Source organism: Dysidea avara, chromosome 8 (assembly GCF_963678975.1).
Source record: "Dysidea avara chromosome 8, odDysAvar1.4, whole genome shotgun sequence".
In the NCBI taxonomy this organism is placed as follows: Eukaryota; Metazoa; Porifera; class Demospongiae; order Dictyoceratida; family Dysideidae; genus Dysidea; species Dysidea avara.
The window spans coordinates 30,592,660-30,613,226 of NC_089279.1; the positions used below are offsets into that span (position 1 = coordinate 30,592,660).

At 38.6% G+C, this 20,567-nt stretch overlaps 1 protein-coding gene across 1 annotated transcript in view; it reads right to left on the reverse strand.

The window, feature by feature from the left end:
• The window catches only part of LOC136263683 (TBC1 domain family member 31-like), a 51,551-nt gene that overhangs the window by 21,210 nt on the left and 9,774 nt on the right, over window positions 1-20,567 (reverse strand). The window contains exon 14 of the mRNA XM_066058316.1: window positions 1,903-2,085. Coding sequence (XP_065914388.1) covers window positions 1,903-2,085 — 183 coding nt within the window. The remainder of the gene's footprint in view (window positions 1-1,902; window positions 2,086-20,567) is intronic.

Below are 20,567 nucleotides of genomic sequence, written 5' to 3' on the forward strand. Positions count from 1 at the left end.
CTGGCTTTACAAGTACTGAACACAATGATACAAGCCAATTCCCTAGTACTGTGCTACACTACCATGCTTACAGTCATGCAAGGAGCTATGATCAGTGAAACGATTGCCATATTCATCTTGGCTCATGTCACCTGTGTAATGTACTACAGCAGTAAGCTACGACCTGACATGCCAGAGAGGAAGCTGCTGATGTGTTATGCCATTTATGGAGTCCTGATGCAATGCCTGTTCACGTTCTTCATAGTAGGTTACGACTGGGCAATGGGTTGTTACACACATGTGTTATTAGCAAATGGTTTTTGTGCTCCTCTGGTCTCCAACTACGACACCGTGATCATTGCATGGACCAATACCACCATTAACAAAACACTTCAAATTTTGCTATTTGCCACCTTCCTTGCTTACTACTACAACTACAAGCGCACAGCTAACCCAGACACGGCTGCTACAAAGAAAGTCAGCAAGCAGTTGATTAAGATTGGTATTACGATGGGTGCAACGATTGGTGTATCTCAAGTCATCTGGCTTATGATAATTATTTTGGATTTAGCATCCACCATCCAAATGGTAGCAGTTTCGTTCACACTGGTGCAACAGTGTATCATCATGGCAGTGGTGTCTTCTAAATCGATCACACGGCTCTGCAAGAAAGAGCCCTAATCGGCAAAACAATTGAACAGTATATAATATTGTAGTTGCATAAACGTATATGCTTAACATTGCTTATGTACATAGTGTTGTCTTCATCAGTGTTTTCTTAATGTATACACAAAAAAGGGATGGAAAATACATACGTATGTAGTCAAGGTTACAGCAGGAGTAGAGTTGAGAGATAGTGGCAATTAGTTGATTATTGTAACAATCGTGATAATGATAGTATGCAATTGTGCTATTGCAATGAATTATGCATGTCTGTGCTTAGTCACAAAAATGCATTGATAATCTAAGCAAAAATGGCAGTGTTGAAGTGAGGAAACTGTGAGAAAGATCACTAGAGTATGGACAATATAGCTACATAACAATTGTAATAGGGTATATACGTGTTATGTAGCTTTGTGTTCCCTCCAGTACCAAACAAACAATTTTCACAACACAAACAGTAACACACAACTACACATAGGCAGACAGCTACTCTACATTCAGTACACAGTACACACACAAGCACTTCTTGACTGCCTGTCCTAGACTCTTCTTTGATCTAAGGGATATTAGATAGCCAAGGGATATTAGACAACTTAATTACAAGTGATTTATTTAGGCCAGATGAATGAATGGACTCCCAAGGAGGATGGATGGTACACACAAACTACATACATCACACACACACACACACACATACAACACACGCACACTACTGTATATACACATAGCACATACACATACACAGCCCACCCATACCATACACATGCACACTACACACACACATACACACACACACACACACACACACACACACACACCACATATATACACACTCGCACACATACTACACACGCACACACACACACACACACTCACACACACACACACTACATACGCACACACACACACACACACACACACACACACACACACACACACACACACACACACACACACACGCACACACATGGACACGCACGCACACACACTCAAACGCACGCACACTACACACACACATGTACACACACACACACACACATACAATCGCATGCACACTACACATGCACACACACGCACACACTACACACACACACTCTCGCACGTACGCACACTACACACGCACACACACGCACAACACACACACACTCACACTACACAAGCACACACGCTACACACACACACACACACACTACACACACGCACACACACACGTGTGTACATACATACTACACATTATAATACAATTATTAATTATTGTACCTGATAGTCTACAATGAAGTTAGGATATTTATTGAACACTGGATAAGAGGAACCTTTAGTTAGTGGTGCAAATGGCTGTAGCAGGTGGGTGGGGCTCAAATTAGTAGGAGTTGTCTCCATCATCCTGTAAGCTTCTGAGATTACACCTCCAATATGAACAGCATTTTGATGATGGAAGAAAAACTGTACAGCATAAAGTATAACATGATATGCAATCACTACAAACATACGTGCAGTACATATTACAGTAACTATGTACTGTACATATGTAAATATACAATAGTAAGGGTCACCACGGATTGCATTTTCCTGTTAAACAAGACCAACCTTCAGTACAATTTGGCAGCATTAGCTCCAAAATAATTTGGTTTCTACAATTATGTAAGTGTTATTACACTGGATTTCCTACAAGCTAAGCACACAGACAGGTAGAACTGAGGTATAGCTAATGCTGACGGGGTTAACCACTAAGAAATTGATGACAATATTAAAATCAAATTTTATATTTCAATCCAAACGTTAATGGTGAAATTTCAGGAAATTAAAACCTCCATATTTTACTCATGAAGCTATGAAAGATATTGCTTGTTGCTTGATGACTGTTATACTAAGTTATGCAGAAAATTCCCAGAAATATTTAGCATTTGACTAATGTCAAATTTCAGTACTCCAGTTAACGATACCGTATAGTAAAATACTTTGGCAGTAAAAAACTTTGGTGAATAGCATTCAATTCGCCAAAGTTATTTTCGTCAATTTTTTCAACAGAGGGGTTTCGTCACACTTTTTTACCACCAAAATTTTTTACTATACGGTATTTCTGAACAACTGACTAATGTTACTGGCTCAATTTTTTTCTTAAAGTTTCAGAATAATGAATAATTTTACATTATGCCTTGAAATATTATTCCAGGCTGTGTAACAGGCAGAACATACCAAAGTAAAAAGGCCACTTTGCTTGTCAATCATTGAGGCACACATTAGTAGTACAATTTATAGCCTAACAAACATGTGAATGACAGTACAAAAGCAAATATTAGTAGGGACCACAGCAGTTAAGTATAGCACTTCTATCAGAGGAGCAGTACTTGAAAAGTATTAAACTATGTCTTCTTGAAATTCTGAATGACAGTGTAACAAAATATTCACACGAAAACAGCCAAGCTGTATAGACGTGCTTAACGAAGACGTACTTAACGAAGATGTGCGGTCATAAAAATGTGCTGCATGCACAAATTACTAGCCATTTTGTAGGGAAAAGAAATGCTGTGTCAAGTTAACTGGAACTTATCAATCAAGCAATGATAATAACGGGTAGTTTGAGGACTAAAACAATTAATAAACTCAGGCATGGTAAAATAAGTTACCTTTCAGACATTAAAGTAAGGTTTAAGAAGATAAATTTAGCGTTCATAACCAGCTGTACAGAAAAGTCACCCCGTTATTCTTTTTCAGCAAATCCCAAGTATTGATAAAGAATGACTACAAGGTTTGTACTTCAGGTAGTGATTACTTGATGCAGTATTGTAGTGCTCAGAAACACCTCGAAAACGTTTGCCCTACATTGATTTTCCCGATCTTTTTGCCTTACACAAATCAGGATTACGTTACACAAAAATGATGTAATGTAGTGTCATGCCTTCTTGTTAAACCCGTCTATAAAAAGGTGCGGCCTTCAAAAAGCCAGGGTGAAAAAAAGTAGTGAAATCAAAGGTGGTGGCCATGAAATGGCTGCAATGATGTGGATGATAATAATTTTTAATAATGGCGTTGTGCATTAACATCACCTTTGATTTCACAGCTTTTTTCACCCACAGGCTTTTTGAAGACTGCACTCTTTTTATACAGCTAGACCGTTTTTGCGTGGATTTCACTTTTTTGTTGTTTAAATAGGTACCCAAAGCCAACCACATACTGGATGGACACAAATCATTGTTCTTATCTACAGGTGCAGTGAAGATGATTATGACCAGCTAGTGCTCTACCAATAGAGAAAAATAGCTACCTACTGATTTGATACTAAAGCCAATTTATACTGATACAATTTTTCGCTGGCTTGTTAATGGTTATAAAGTTGTAATAACGTATACAGTAGTGCTTGTATTTATTTGCTGTAGTGTATTATAACAAAGTAAGTCCCTGCTAAGTTAGGTACGCTATCTGTCTATTAAAATTTAGCAGTGACCATTCTATTAGAGTATCTCGATTTTTCATGCAAAATGTGATAAGATGTAATTGCTCAATTTTTACAAAGTAGATCCCGTACTTTTTATGCTAGAATACAATTTGCAGCCTGTTGTCACAAGTTTTATTAGCATAGCACTTATTATGATGATTATGATGATGACAATTGGCACGAGTAGGTCTTAATAGTAGTGTACTATCCCGCCACAATCTGTACCAAAATGGCTATACTAACATTAGCTTTGATTCGATGGAATACTAGAGAAGTTGTAATGGTACTGTGTTACAGAGATTATTTGATTACTTTTGTAATGGTCTAATAGAGCGCACATTTTTTCTAATAGAACACACATAGAATGTTCTATATAGAAAAAAATCTAGATTTTCCATTGATAGATTTATGAAATTATGAACTTTTACTATTGAGTAGATTTTAGCTAGAATTTTCATATACAAAGTAGAAATTAAGTAAGGTGATTAGCTGTGATAGCAGCGGCTCAGTGGTTAAGGCTTTGAGTGCTCAGTATCTAGGTCCCAGGCTCAAATGCTGGTAAGTTTTCTTCGACATTTTTTCATGCACCTTTTTACCCCGCGGTGACTGTTCTATTAGAGTATTTCAAACCCACGATATACAGTTGTTTGGTTTTTGCCTTGTAACTCTATAGTTGTATATGCAATTTTTTTTAAACCACAAAAGGTTTGAGCTATAGATGGTTAACCTATATGCATCCTGATTTTTAAGTTATTCCCACAGGCGGTTTACCCTGTCTGGCATGACAACAAGTCGGCCTTTTTTAATGCAAATAATTGTCCATAGCTCTATGACTCTTACTCAGATTTGCACCAACTTGGTACGTGATTGTGCCGCAATACCTTCTTAAAGTGTACTGAAGCTCAAGACATCGAGTTACACATTTGCATTTTATAACGGTTTTTGTAAAGTGTGCGCAAAAAGAATAATCTAAGCCCCAAAGCCCCCTAAACAAAGATGAAGAAATTAAGATTTTGGAGGCTTATATTTCACGATTGTATTAGGCTTGAATTTGGTATGTGGGAACAGGAATTTGCAGTATAAAAATGGTTCCAATTCAAGAGGGGAGCACAGAGCCAGAGGAGGTTGGACACAATATAAGTGCTTCTGAAATTTATTACTGTTAATTGCATATTTCTAATATGCGATGAGGAGTTACAAGGAGTAAGTGATAGAAGAAATGTTTAGCAATATTCACACCATGTTACCTTGTGCTCCTTAAGATGAACAGCAAATTTTTATTACAAGGTGAGTGTGCGAGTGTTTAATTCTCTGTGAGGCCAAGCTAGTGGCACCAGCTTTTCTTTTATAATACCTTGGGAGGCTATGTTGGTATGCACACTGCTTTCTTCGACAATTATTGTGCTAAAATACATGTACATAAGGCATCCCTATAGTATTACACATTGATTCCACCTTCAAACGCTTACACACATGATCCCCATAGATTCCAAGAGCGATTTACGTGCCTGGAGTAGTGGGGTTGAATGGGGTAGACCGGCTGAATAGACTAAACTTGAAGTGCACTCTCGAATGGTATTTGTGAAAACTTTGGTGAGCGCTTGGTTAAACTTTCAATACAAAATGTATGCGCTCATGTGTGCGTGTCCAACCTCCTCTGGCATGGAGCTAGGTATGCATGAAAATTGCATTCTGTTCCTTCCTGTAAATATACTCACGGTGTAGTGCACCAGATTTATTCGTCACATGACACACTAACGTGTGTATTGATTAACATCAACTAAACTGATTAACATCCGATACCCATGTCACCCCTAGTCTGCCCCACACAGTGACCATCTTCCTGCAGACACAGTCCTACATATACAGTGTATCATTATATTCTCCTGCATGAGAGAGTACAGTGGAACCTCTCTTAACAAACTTGCTGAATTAAGGACACAATAGAAAAAATCTCCTTAATAAGGACAAAAATTTTGGTCCCAACAGGTCTGGTTGATACATTTTTTACCTCTGAAAGAGGAAAACCTCTACATTACAGCAAAAAGTGGACAAAAATTCTGGGTCCCAAAATGTCCATAATAGAGAGGTTCCACTGTATAGTGCGAACCATATTTATGTGGTTTCTTTTTTACTTCAAGTGAAACATATAGCATGATGTTCACAGCTAGATTTAAAAATCTATCGGTAGGTGTTATGACTTTTCATTCACCTGAGCACTTGTGAAGTGTATGAGTTATAGATGAAAATGCTGAAAATCTGTATCTTTAATCATTATACACAAGCTATAAGCTACACTGTTAATAGTGGGTGAGTATCTGCACTTCACAAGTGCTTTCATTGCATATGGGTGTGGATGTTGGTTAAAACAGTAACTTACCAGTATAGTTAATAGTTAATAATATTAGCTATTTACTAGAGTGATAGCTGATGTTGATGTCACTAATGGAGATAAGTGTCCACGTGGATGGAAGAGGATTAGTCAGCTTGTAGAGCTCCTAGTGATGATGATGGATGCTATTCTGCTCAATTCTCAACTAACCAAATTCCTTAGTCGAGTGTACCACAAAAGCACTACTGATGTTTTCCATCCTAAAACAATTCTGTTTATGCCCTGCATGTTGATGAAACTTATGGCATTCCAAGAAAGCATATTTGGACATATTAATAGGCAGTGTTGGGCAAGTTACTTTGTAAAAGTAACTAGTTACATATTACTTGCAACAGAACTATTTAGTTACAGTTACATATTACCCATAAAATAAAGTAACTGTAATAATATTACATATTATATTACTTTGTGACCACAGCCTTAAGCTGTCACGTGTGAAACTACCACCTTATCACGTGACATGATTGCATTGCTGGACAATGTGCAAACCTTGGTTATAAGTAAGAAGCTAGTGAATAAGCTTCATTCAGTAGGCCTCGTTACTTTGTTGTGGTTAGGCGTTACTCAGAGGATTACTAACGAGATTAGTAAATTCGTTACTTTTAATAATAATATTACGTCATATTAGACTCGTTACAGTAATTATATTACTTAGGTAACGCGTTACATTTGTAAGTAAAGTATCTTGCGTTATATTACCTGTTTTCGTAGCGTATTTCGTTATATTACTTTGTTACCACAAAAGTAATAATATTACGTAACGCGTTACATAAGTAGCGCATTACATAAGTAGCGCGTTACATAAGTAGCGCGTTACTCCCAACACTGTTAATAGGCGAAAGTGAGGTTGGTGGTCATGACAGTTGCCTGTGCATCATACATGAAGGAATTTCACCATCACCTTTTGTTCATAACTACTATTATGAGTCAGGATTATTTAAACATCCATGCTCCAAACACACTTTCATTAGTGACCCGGTCTGGGATGATGGCCCAGTGAGAACAGTTGTTGTTCAGAGCCAAACCTTGGCACACGTGTTATCGCGTGCGGAGAGCATGTAAAGGGCCTAAGTTGTGAAATTAAGTCAATTCTAAGCTGCATTTTCTCAAGTACAGGCTACCCCTACTTGTACGTATGTTGGATACAACGGAGCAGAATCTGGACACCCTGATAAGGTCTGCCACAGTTCATTCATCAAATACCTCTGACCAGTGACAAGAATCTCGAGGCCATGCAGAATTTGCCATGATTAAGACTTTTGGAATGAAGGTGTTCTGAGGGTGTTCTGGTGAAGAAGATCAAACTGTATGTATAGTAGCTGATGTGATGACTGTAATTACTGACTCTGTGTAGCTAGTTGTGATTTTTGTTGTAAATTTCATTTATTTAGGGATCTGTGTGCTGGTATTATGTAAAAAAAAATTGGGCAGTAAAAGCTGGTTAAAACGTTTTTAGTTACTACATGTGAAGATGAAAGACAACTACCATAAGCTACAATAGAAGAAAAGGTGACTGCTGGTGTTCACATGGTAATAGATTGAGAGTAAAATACTATGGTAATACTCAGCTCTAATATGTACAAGTGTAGGGATAAATTTTACATTTGAGTTGGGATAAAAAAATAAAAATAAAACACAGTGAAACAAGGGAGGTCATCTACATCTGCAGCCACATATACAAGACCTGTACCAGCTGACACTTAATTCTTACTTTAGTAGGGATGAAATGTCTGCTAGTATAACTTTAGGTGTACACCACATCAAAGGAAAAAATGGCTAAAGACACATTAATCATGTGATTGTTGTCTACCAGTGATACAAACTTGAGATCACAATTTGCAGTTCAAGTCATGTGCCTAATACCTGTACATTATGTAAACCATCATTACATGTGACCCAGTCTGGGAAAACCGGTCTTATTGCCTATTTAAAAGTATCAGAAAATGGCAGTTTTAAATATTTAATGTGTTGTAGCTCGCCAATGGTAGAAACTACATTGACCAAATTGTCACACGTTTTACAATTGTATCTTACCTTCAAAAGCATCCACAGTAGAAGTAGCGAACACTGAAGTTTCCCACCACTTTAGATAGTTTTAAACTCAATGTTGACTCTACCAGGCAAGCTTTAAAAAGGGTGGGAGGCGGGGGCCAGAGGCAGGCAAGGGGCTATTTTTAAAAGTTATAGAAGAAGGTGTAGGGATTAATTAGGCCAAGTTATGAGCCATTCAGGTTTCAAAACTGGCTAAAACGATAGGGTCTTTCATTCAACACCACGGAGCTGTACAGACACACACAGCCATTCCCAGGCTGGCCAGAGCTCTATTGGGGCCCCAGACCGCTTGTACAGATCGCTACTGTGCTAGGAAAAAGAAGCCAGCAAAAGCAGATCACTCAAGTCTAACTGATTTTAACTATGAAATTTGATAGATTATTAATGTAGCTTTGTGTTCTTGGTGAAAAATTAAATCTGCTGTCATGGGCGATAAGACTGGTTTTCCCAGATCCAGTACCTACAAACAGTATTCTACAGAGCTGAGAAGTCAGCATCAGTGAGTCACTTGTGTGATATATCACAAAAAGCTGTAGTTCTTCTGTCTTTAGGTCACCAAGCTAAAGCCGAGAGAATTTGTTCCAACTCACTGAACATGATAGTACAGCAAACACACAAGAGAATACAATAGCATAAAGACACAGTAAATAAGGAACAAGGCTAGATTGGTTATGTAACAGCTACTAGAGCATGAATACAATGTAAATGAACTACTAATAATAGCATATGCAGTAATTAAAATGTATGCATGATGAGTTCATATGTTTGTGTAGCTACATAATGGCTTCTGTGTAGGCCTGCTACATTGTAACAATGGATTTGTGTGTGAGTAACTATTGGTATGTTTATATCAATTTATGGATACATCAGATTTTACACAGTAGCGTATAGTGTTTATTTACTTAAGAGCTTGTTACTTTTCTTTCAAAGATGTTGGTAATTTATTACATTATAACAGTGATCCTCACTGAGGAACTGGTAATGGCTACTACTGAGGAGTGTAGTGTGTACTGGTTTAAATCACCTTTTTACCCTGGAGAATCTTGTGAAGATATCTACAATAAGAATCTTGAGTCTCAAGAGCGGTCAGGATATTACTGGATTACTGATGGTCCCAGTAAGGTGTTCTGTGGCATGACTTACACTGGATCATCTTGTGAGGACATCTACAACAATAATCCTGAAACTGGTGACAAGTCGGGATACTATCGTATTAATGACAACCAGTGGACATATTGTAACATGACAGCAATTGCTGCTGGAATTCTTTCTTCGTGTGCCGGTGTGGGAGGAGAATGGAGAAGAATTGCCAAAATTGATATCAGTACAGGAGATGACTGTCCCAGTGGATGGCGTAAAGACACTCACTCTGGCGTTAGTTTCTGTCGTGTGGTCAGTAACTCTAATGGTGCTTGCTCTTCTTCCTTCTTCTCCACTAATGGAACAAGCTACCAGAGGGTGTGTGGTAAAGCAAGAGGATATCAAAAAGGAGGGGTACTTGGCTTTCATTTGTCACATTTTGATCAAACAATAGATGGCTATTATGCTGATGGTCTACTAATCACATATAACAGTAGTCCTCGTCAACATATCTGGACATTCACTAGTGGAAGATATGATGACCGCTCTGATTGCTGCAATTGTTATTGTGCCGCTTATCCAGGGTATTCCCCTCCTTCCTATGTTGGAACTGACTATTACTGTGAATCGGGAACTTATAATAGTCTCGAGGCAGCTGACTATTATTTTGATGACCCATTGTGGGACGGATCCGGTTGCATCGCTAGTTCTTGTTGTAACAATCCTACCCAGCCATGGTTTTATCAAGAGCTGAGTGAGATCACTGCTAGTGACATAGAAGCTAGAATATGCAGTAGCTACCAATTTACTAGTGGATCACCTTTGATTGATCAACTGGAGCTCTACATTCAGTGAACTTTGTGCTGTTTTATACAATACACCTGTGTGCTTATTTTAACATTCACTTGGAAGTCTTGTACCAAACATTCTTTTACTACACTGTTAAAATTTAGGTGCTACCATAACACCTATAATCTTCTAAAAATGAAGGGGGTATTGTTGCAACACCCTTGAAGATAATAGCCACCATAAGAGGTTTATAGTCACACCAATCGGGTGCTACTATTTTGTAAACACCCTTAATTGTTCATTGGAATACTCCAAAACAGAGGTCTTACAACTCATGATAGGGTGTAATATATTATGACTGTAATTACATACAATTACTAACACTTTTAGAAGTGTGGCAGAAATACTTGAATGCAATTTCTTTATTGGCCAAGTGATTTATCGGTCCCCAAGACAACAGCACCTGTCCTGAACTATCATGCAAGATAAACACCTGCAGTTTAAATAGTTACAACAGTGTCAGATTTTACAAAACTGATACAAATTGCACATCAGGCAAAATCAAATGCCAGTAGCCACACTACCATAGTAGTCTGGTTTTAATGATGCAGGTGGTGTTAAAAGTTCAATGGCAATTTCTGGCCTCGGTAAGGTTGATTGTCTTGAAGAATTGGTGGATGGCCTATTTTAATATTCTGCATCCATGTCTGGATTTCAATCGTGGTCTATATTTTCCCACTCCTCTACGTCCCACCTTCCACCCCTTTGTGAGGAACTACGATACTACCCCTGCTACAATAAAAAGTGTATTTGTGAGTATGTGATATGCTCTAAATGTGTTAGTGTGTCCTCCTGTGGTGTATGTGATGTGTAGAATGATAGTTCACATTTGCCTCATTAAATAGCAAATGTGAACTATCATCTCCTACACATTGTATACCCCACCTAAGTGTATTTTATGCATATCACATTTAGAGCTGATCACATATGCACAAATATGCATTTTATTGTAGTGAGCCAGCTTGCTCATTAAATTGATCAGATTTTCTTTCTTATTTGGCAGGAACTCTACAAGTACCTGAAAGGAAATAAATTGATGCATTCCTTGTGTAAATTTCATATGCGTGTATAGTAGGCCATTTGCTTCAAAACAATTATTTGATATAGTCAATGAATTGTTTGGTATATTCAATGAATTATTTGGTATATTCAATGAATTATTTGGTATGTGCAATGAATTATTTGGTATGTACAATGAATTATTTGGTATGTGCAATGAATTATTTGGTACGTGCAATGGATCATTTGGTATATTCAATGATTTAGTGTTTTATTTTGTGAACTATATTTTTGCGAATTATATATTTTGCGTTGGTAAATAATTTGTGTTAGGTATTGTTATCATAATCGGGTTGTTTTTAGTATCGCTATAGAGCTTATGCAGGGGGCGTGGTAATTATTTCTAAGCGTCTAGCTCTCACAAATGTAAGACGCGCATTGCCATTTGTAGGGGTACTGTATCAGTTTAACAGCAACAAAGGGTAGTCATTTCCATACTGATACCACCACCTGATGCACTTGCGACTGGGATCAAGACGTTTAGCTAGCTACCCGATACCTTGATAAATTCTGATTTGTTGCGAGGAAGACCCTTACTGAAACGCTAGCTAGCTATTGAGTGGGCATGAATGTCCAGATGTACTGTATGAAGATGTATATAACTACCTCAAACTGACACCCAGTCTTTATACACATGAGCAACTAAAATCTTATAAATAGTCAAGAGGAGCCGCAAACGGATGGGTGAGTGACAGTGTTTGCACTGTCAGTAGATCCATAGTTCTTGATTACAGCACTTGTAAAACACTCTCAAAGCTTTTCCTTACCCTGAACGTATGGGGCTTCAGTTAAGGCCATCATCATTAAATTCCTTGTTTCCCGTAACCACCCGCATCAATTTTTAGGTAGCCGCACCAAATTTTAATTATTTGATTATACTTTATAGATCACGTGTATACACCATTTCATGATAGAAGGAGGCACAGATTGACCAAGCCTTAAGGTAAATGCATTAGCTGTGCCTAGAAACATAGCAGAAGGGTGGAAGGTACAGTACTGCATGCAGCATGGCAGTCTTCAAGATCGAGAAACTCTAATAGAGCAGTCAGAGACTGAAATAACGAGAGTCCAGTGTATAATCAATAATCACCTCCCGCCCACATCAGTTTTTGTTCCATTGGGTGATGGCAAACAAGCAATATAATTATGATGGCCTACACAGAGTGGCACTTTTCGAAGTGTCCCCTTTTCTGAAATCAGCAAAATAGATTTCACCACACCAAAGCATAAATGCAAACAAGCTGTCACCGAAGGTTGTAGAGAGCGGAAAGGGGTTGGGGGGAGGGGGGGCTTAGCCTTCCCTCAGAATGATATCACGCTGAAGTTATCCTTCTTGGAGTGGGGCTGAAAACCGTGATAAAAATCGAGATACTCTAATAGAGCAGTCACTGTAATAAAGCAGTCACAGTATTAGAGTAGTGTGTAAGGATTTTTATGTAGTTTATCAGCTATAAATGTGTAGCTGGTGAGGTGGGCAGCTATTGTCAGCTGACTGTGACTTTTTTTTTGTTGTTTTTTGTTTTTGGTTTCATCTTACGAAACCAGAGATAATGTAGTGCCTCAATTCATTTTGACCTGCCCTGGTTAACCCCCCCCCCCCCCCCTCATATCAACTACTTCCTCCACCACTGGAGCCCACTATACAAAAGTAAGAAGTTTAATTCCTAGGTCTACTGATTCTGATTTAGAGCAATCTAAAGCCGTTCCTAGAAGGAAAAGATGTTTTTGTGTCCCTTCCCACCAGTTATGGGAAGTCCATAATATAGAGCGGTTGCATGTGACGTCACAGGTGCGGCGTTCAACTGAAACGTGTGGCATTTGTGCAGCCAGATGCTGGAAAAATTGCATGTTTTCAATTTCCAGTTATTGTAGAGTGACTAACAGCCAAACTACATCGGTATTGATAATCATCTGTTATCAGGAACTAACATACTAGAGTAGTGAGAGCATAGCCAGTCTGCTTTGCAGCTACATGGCAAAAATAGCATGTAATTTTTGAAACAGGTCTACCCATAAGCTGATATGGCAAGGCTAAACTGCATTCTTTCTTCATAATTGTGTCAGAAAACACTCTTAACACAATGGTAAACGTGAATAGGCATCAGGCTTCATGAGTGTGCTAGCAAAAAGTGGAGTTTTATAGTAATTTCAGAAACCAGACCAGCTGCGCTCTCATCCTTCAAGTATATTAATACCTTATAATAGGTGAATGTAACACTGTAGTATCTAAGCTATCCATACTTGTGTTGTGGCAGTAGAATCGAATACGCAATTTTCATGCATTGTGGCAATGGATTCTTGCCACATGTTTTTTAAAGTGGGACTAGTGTAATTATTTGTGCAACCGCTCTATAATACGATCTTCACTTCAGTACGAAATAAAGGCTAGAATTGAAGGACAATAGCACACGTACTCTGTGGAATTAGTCACCTCGGTCAGTTTGCATTTTACACCTATCAACGTACCAGATTCTTGGTGCAAGCCTGTTCAGTTCACCAGACCCTTCAACCACAGGCGCTTATAATCTCTAATCAATAAGTGACCTGCACGTTAGGTGGGTCTGGCTATGGAAACATCCTCAGAAGAGAGGGTGTACTGCCAGAGAATCATCTTGGCATTAAAACACCACAGGGTGACAGAAAGTTGCTGCAGTAACTGTCATCTAGCAATCTTACGGGGCAAACCATTTTTGACTGTAGACCTGTCAGCTATTGAAACAACAGGGTGGACAAAGCATAAGGTGTCCAGACACCAAAGGACTCACAAACGAGTGAGATAAAGCCACCACCAGACTTGTTAACAATATCCAGATACTGGTAGTCTTTAGCCTCCTCACCGGCAGCATCAGCCACCCCAGCTAGAGAAGCAGCAGAGGAAATAACAGCAGACTGAGTGGTGCACCTGACCACAGATAGTAGAGAGCGAACATGGGATAGGAAACGACCATAGAACACTGTACATTGATTTTAACCAATCCTCACCCCAGCAGTTAACAGGCTTCGTGGTCTGTGACGAATTGTATTGCGGAGGTTTACTAATGGTGTTGTGGCTTATTTCGTGGAAGAAGAGCGTGTTAACTTGCTTGTTTATAAGCCTTGTGGCCACAGGGAACAACTTGTTGAAGATAAAAATGTTTGTACATTATTGTGAAAATAGCCCAATAAATCTAAGTTTACAGTAGCGGTTTATTAAGTGCAGTTCTGTCGTTACAAAGTGAACTATTATGTCATGTCCATGTCTGGAATGGTTTTATCCCTGTAGCTCCCTAAAAGACAGCTGCTGAGTCTTGCCATTTTGTCATGTTAACTCTTTGTACACAAAGATTGGACGAATTGGCAAGTTAGCGTTTTACCCTACAGTACATGAGGGAAAAAAAAAAGTTAATTTAAAGGTCACTTCTTGTACCTCTTGACAGTTATCTGAATAGCTCCTTATTAAGTAATGGGTTGAAATTTGGTCCTAAACTGTCTTGTTTAGCAAATTTTTGATATGCCTTTATTGTATTGTGAACTATGAGTCATCATGTATACATACATGTGGTCGCTTACAGGTGTTACATGGTATATTATATCACATGCATATTGTTTGTTACAAATGTACAGTGCAATGGTCAACCAATCAAGTGAGAGTTTGTGCAAGATATGTATGAAAAGAATCTGAGCAGCACTTCAAATGTAGGTGTGTCTTTGGTACACAAGCTTACATTAGAGCACATCAATCTGATTAGCTTCTTCAAAATACGAGTAGACTTGGCAGCACAGGTAGGGTTATTAAAGGCTATGTCAATAGATAACTACTGCACAGGTTAGCTCTGTTGTACTCCCAAAATAGTAAAGCATTTGAGACAGCCCACTTCATTGATAAAGTTGACAAGTTTTTTGACTCCTTGAATGTAAGTAACTTCACACAAGGCAAGCATACAAGAAGCCATTCAAAGAACCTTATCGTAATGCTGATGATCATCGTCTCAAAGTATGGAGTGCACACATGGTGTTTTGCTGTGTGATTTTTATGTATGCACAAACAAAACTGCATATATTATGACTCTCTGTTGTCTAGTTCTAAAAGCATTTCTTGATATACCTTCAATCCTGGCAGAAAAGTGTAAATAAGCGTACAGGTTATGACAAGAAGGAAAAGAAGATGATGGTGCTGCCCGATGAGACTAGTGGGATCCACATAACAGATATTCTAATATTATATTTAGAAACCAAATGTACTTAATTCTGTTGTTCTCATAGTGTGGTCATTCATTGATCTAGTTTCGTACCTGTTTAAGATTCCTGCTGTTTGTGGCTTTTTTAAGTCCAGGATTGTTTAGAGAAGTACTTTGGGATCCAGTGCCAGAGTGGCAAATCCAATGAAAAAATCCTACAGTTTCCCAGTTCATCAAGAATGCCGACACAATCAGAGTAATACGTCCTATATGGATTGATGACATCACAGGAAACTGCAGAGGTCACACTACGAAACAGCACATGGATTATGAAGTGCCACTGCAAAAAAGAAAAATAACTAGAAGAAAGTCATTTTAAAACAAATTCATTACAATAGTTATTGCATGTCATAGGTTCAAACATTTAAAATTTCATCCGTAAATAATTTCGTCCTTAAACCTTTTGACTTGGATGTTATCTTCTTGTGTTTTTTCTTGTATTTTTCAATAATACTTTTAGGAAAAGAATTGCCTTGGATTGTAATCCACAACTGGACAATCTCTTTGAGTTAGGGCTGCGTGATACTATCAATACCTAATTTGGTATTGCAAAGGTAAGAATGGGTATCGCCAGTATCGGGTAGATTTAATTAAGGGCACGTGACAAAATTTACTTTTGTCAAAAATGGCATCTGAGCAGTCAGACACGTTAAAACGTGCGAATCTCACTCCGCTTGCTGGTGCCATTAGTCATGCCTGGCAGTATTTCGGCTTTAAAATGAAAGAAGGAAAGGTTGTGGAGCCATCACAGGTTAGTTTTCGAATATACTTGTATTGTGCTATGGAATGCGGTTCATGCGTTTGTCCAGTAAATACTACTACTAAACCTAGTATGCTTAGTCGCTAGACAAAACATCTTGTACCAAATATAACAATTGTTTCATGCTCCTGTAGACGTGAACCAACTCCATATCAGTACCATTCCATGCCAGCCTGCGGTGCTAAGACTCATAGTCCACATAGCTAGCTAGTTACATTTTCACTGTTCTTTACAGGTGTTTTGTGGACTGTGTGAGCCCATTCGCCAGTTGAAATATTGTGGTAATACTGCAAACTTATTCAAGCATTTGCAAATGTGCCATCCACGTATTTATAGTTGTACAAAGAAGGAAAGTCAGGATAAAGCTAAGTCATCGGTGAGTGGTAGCTCTTCTTTACCTAGTAAGAGTATTACAGAATGTTTCGTAGTTCATGAAAAGTACAAGAGTGATAGTCCACGTGCCAAGGAGCTCACTAAAGCAGTGGGGTACTTCATAGCAAAAGATTTAATGCCAACCAGTGTGGTTCAAGGAGATGGTTTCCACAAGTTTTTGGAGAAGCTCCATTCTCGTTATCAATTACCAAGCTGAAAGACCTTTTCAGACAGAGTAATTCCTACCATGTATAACAATACCAAAGATACCAAAGTCTTACCTGGTTTAAATGATGCCAAATATGTCGCTGTTACTAGCGATTGCTGGACAAGCAGAGTTATATCAGTATAACTACACATTTTTTGAAAACCAAATCGGACTGAAAGTTTGAACACTTTGTTTTAGAAAGTAGGGAACTACCTGGGAGTCACACTGCTGAACACCTTGCAGAAACCATCAAGGAGTGTTTACATGATTATAATATTGAAGAATCGAAAATCAGTTGCATAACAGTCGATAACACTTCTAATATTATAAAAGCAGTTGAACAGGTATTGGAATGGCCATTCTTACCTTGTTTTGGTCACACCCTTAATTTGGCAGTGAAGGCTGGCCTTGCCATACCAAGGGTGCAAAAAGTCATTTCAAAATACTCAAACATAGTAACACACTTCAGAAGATCTAGTAAAGCAATGTACACTTTTAAACAACAACAAGTTGCTCTAGGCCTCCCAGAGTATTCATTGATACAAGATGTAGAAACAAGGTGGAACTCTACATACAGGATGATGGAACGTATTTGTGAACAGCAGGCATTGGTTTGTGCTGCTTTAGTCGATCTCAAAAGAGTTGACCTCATGCTACAAGGTGACGATATCAAAATCATGGAAAACAATTCTAAAGCCATTTTTCAGATAACAGAAAGTGTTAGCGGAGAAAGCTATGGTACATTATCATCAATCAAGCCTCTTCTTCATCACCTTCTCAAAGATGCTCTGAATCCAACAAGTGATGATCCAAGCATCTGAAGGAAGTAGTCAAGAAGAACCTTGAGCAACGTTACCAATCTGCTGAAGTATCTACATTACTTGATGTTGCTTGCTTTTTGGATCCCCATTTCAAAGAGTTTCCCTTTCTCTCTGTTACAGAACGTTCAACAATACATGATATAGTTCGAGATGATGCTGCTGCACTTTACACGGAGTTATCTAAAAATGACGTATCCATTGTTTCAGTCACTTCAACATCTGACTGTGATGATTCTGGGCCACCTAGGAAAAAAACAAAGACCAGTGCAGAAGCTGTACAAACAATACTAGCAGACATGTTCCAACAATCTAATAACAATACAAAAGAAATAGAGCCTCAAGATGTGGCTGAATCAGAAATTGTCAATTACTTAAGGGAAAAGCCAGTGTCAGTGAATTCTGACTCTAAGGAAGACAAAACTGATCCACTAGAATGGTGGAAGGATAATAGTTCTCGATATAAGCTTTTGTCTACTTTGGCTGCAAAATATCTATGTGTTCCAGCCACCAGTGTTCCCAGTGAGAGAGTTTTCAGCTGTACTGGGAACATTGTAAACTCTAAACGAGCTTGTATACATCCAGAAAACGTTAATATGTTATGTTTTTTTACACAACAATTTGTAACTTGCTATTGTTGTACTGACATTATTGTAAGCATTACAGTTTTTCAGCTAATAATCGATACCTAAAGTATATCATGATACCAAAGTAACGGTATCGTGATACGCAAACTTTGGGTGGTATCGCACAGGCCTACTTTGAGTACCTCCTCCTCGCCACCACCTGTCATTGTCCAATTGAACAAAACATCATCTTCCAACATTATCAAGTTGATTAAGTGCTGCCGGGATCCTCCACCCAACATTTCCAAGTTATTGGTGCGCATGTGGTGAAGAGTGAAGAGTTCAAAAGACACAAACAACTGATGGTACTCTTCAGTGACGTGTACCAGCCCACCACGATCAATTAATTGTACCCATTGGGAAGAGCGAGTTTGAGTCACATACTCATGATCTTTTTACACTAGGTTATCTATTACCATCCCTTTCTTTTTCAGTTAGCGTAACACATAGCCAGCCATATACCTTATGGCATTTTCTTCATCAATTGTAATGCCAACTACATTCCTAGGGCACAACTTTTCTTGTAAAGAATGGAACTTTTTTTTATATATATCTGTTCAAAGAGTTCTGTAGTAACATGCTGGTAAAAAACTGGTTAGGGTTGATGATAAGTATTTTCTTGATTTCTTGGAATACTCATCAGAGGAACGTACGTAGTTTGTGATATTCTGACCACATTTTTTCACTATCCACTTTCTCAGAGATCTTATCCATTGGCTTTCGTAAAACATCCACAATATCATCAACAAACTTTGTGTCATTGACTGTTGGGTTTGCAAACAATTGAACTAAATGCTTTGTGATACTTAATTATGCACAGTCTGGCAGAATCACTGTCCGTCTCGAATAGCCCATCACTGAGAATTCCCATGAGAACACCTCGGAAACATCGTAAAGATGGAGAAATGCCTGCAGTGAAACATTGCATGAATTAAGTCAGTGCTTGTCAAGGCACTGACAGTGCTATACACACTAAGTGCAGTGTTATGAAGTTTTATAAAACAGAGAAAGGACATATTAGTTGTATGTCTTGGTACTGAGTCAACAGAACTATAAACCTTGCCAAAAGGGTATACCGGCCTTCGTAACACATAGCTAAGGTTTGCTCTACTGGACCACATGCAGGTAGCATGCATACAGGTGTTAATGCAAAAGAGTTGTTACAGTTCTCATGTTTATTATGCTTAGCTATAGCTAACACTAAGACATTGGCAAGTTGCCTGTATTGCATTGCCTACTAGACATCATTGTGTTTGTTTTGAATAGTAAAGAACGCTCTCTACTATTCCATGACTATCACAGACAAAGATCACGGCATACAGCGTCAGTTGTATGGCTAAATTACTCAAGTAGACTCAAACTTACACCAAGAACATACAAACTTACTGGGCTGGGTGGAAGAAAGACTACACAGGTTTTCTGACAGCTCATCAACTGTGTCTTCAACACTTTCAGACGTTGCCATTGAAAACCGGGGTAAAGCATTGAAACCAGGGTAAAGCATTGAAACCGGATCACTACTACTGACCCGGATAGCAATCTGGGTCAGACCTGGATTAATTAAAGCCGAGGCATGTGCTAAGAGCTAAGTTTTGGCTAGTCTCGAGTGAGCGAGACTACATTTTTAACGTTCGGTTAACGTAGCGAGCAAACGAGTAGTTATATGATAACTAAACTGGTAAGTTAATACTTTAATCAGTCAGTGGGTTTGGTTCCACGTAGCTACAGACAACAATTGGGTGTGGTTTCGTGTATACCTAGTATTACACTTTCCCGATATAATAAAGTGGGTGTGGCTCACAAAGTACTTATCCTGCTGCAAGACTAGACTATATACAACTCATACAACAATCGATTAGTGGGCGTGGCTCCATGTAAGCTTGCAGACAGCAACGGACACGGCTTCGTGCTACAGACTGCAGCTACTAATAAATGGGCGTGGCTGAACATACGCTTACAACGTGATAAGTGGGCATAGCTCACGAAAAAGCTGCGCGACTAGCGTCAATAAGTTTCCACGTCGTCAAACTAACGATTTCGTTTCTCACGCCAATCC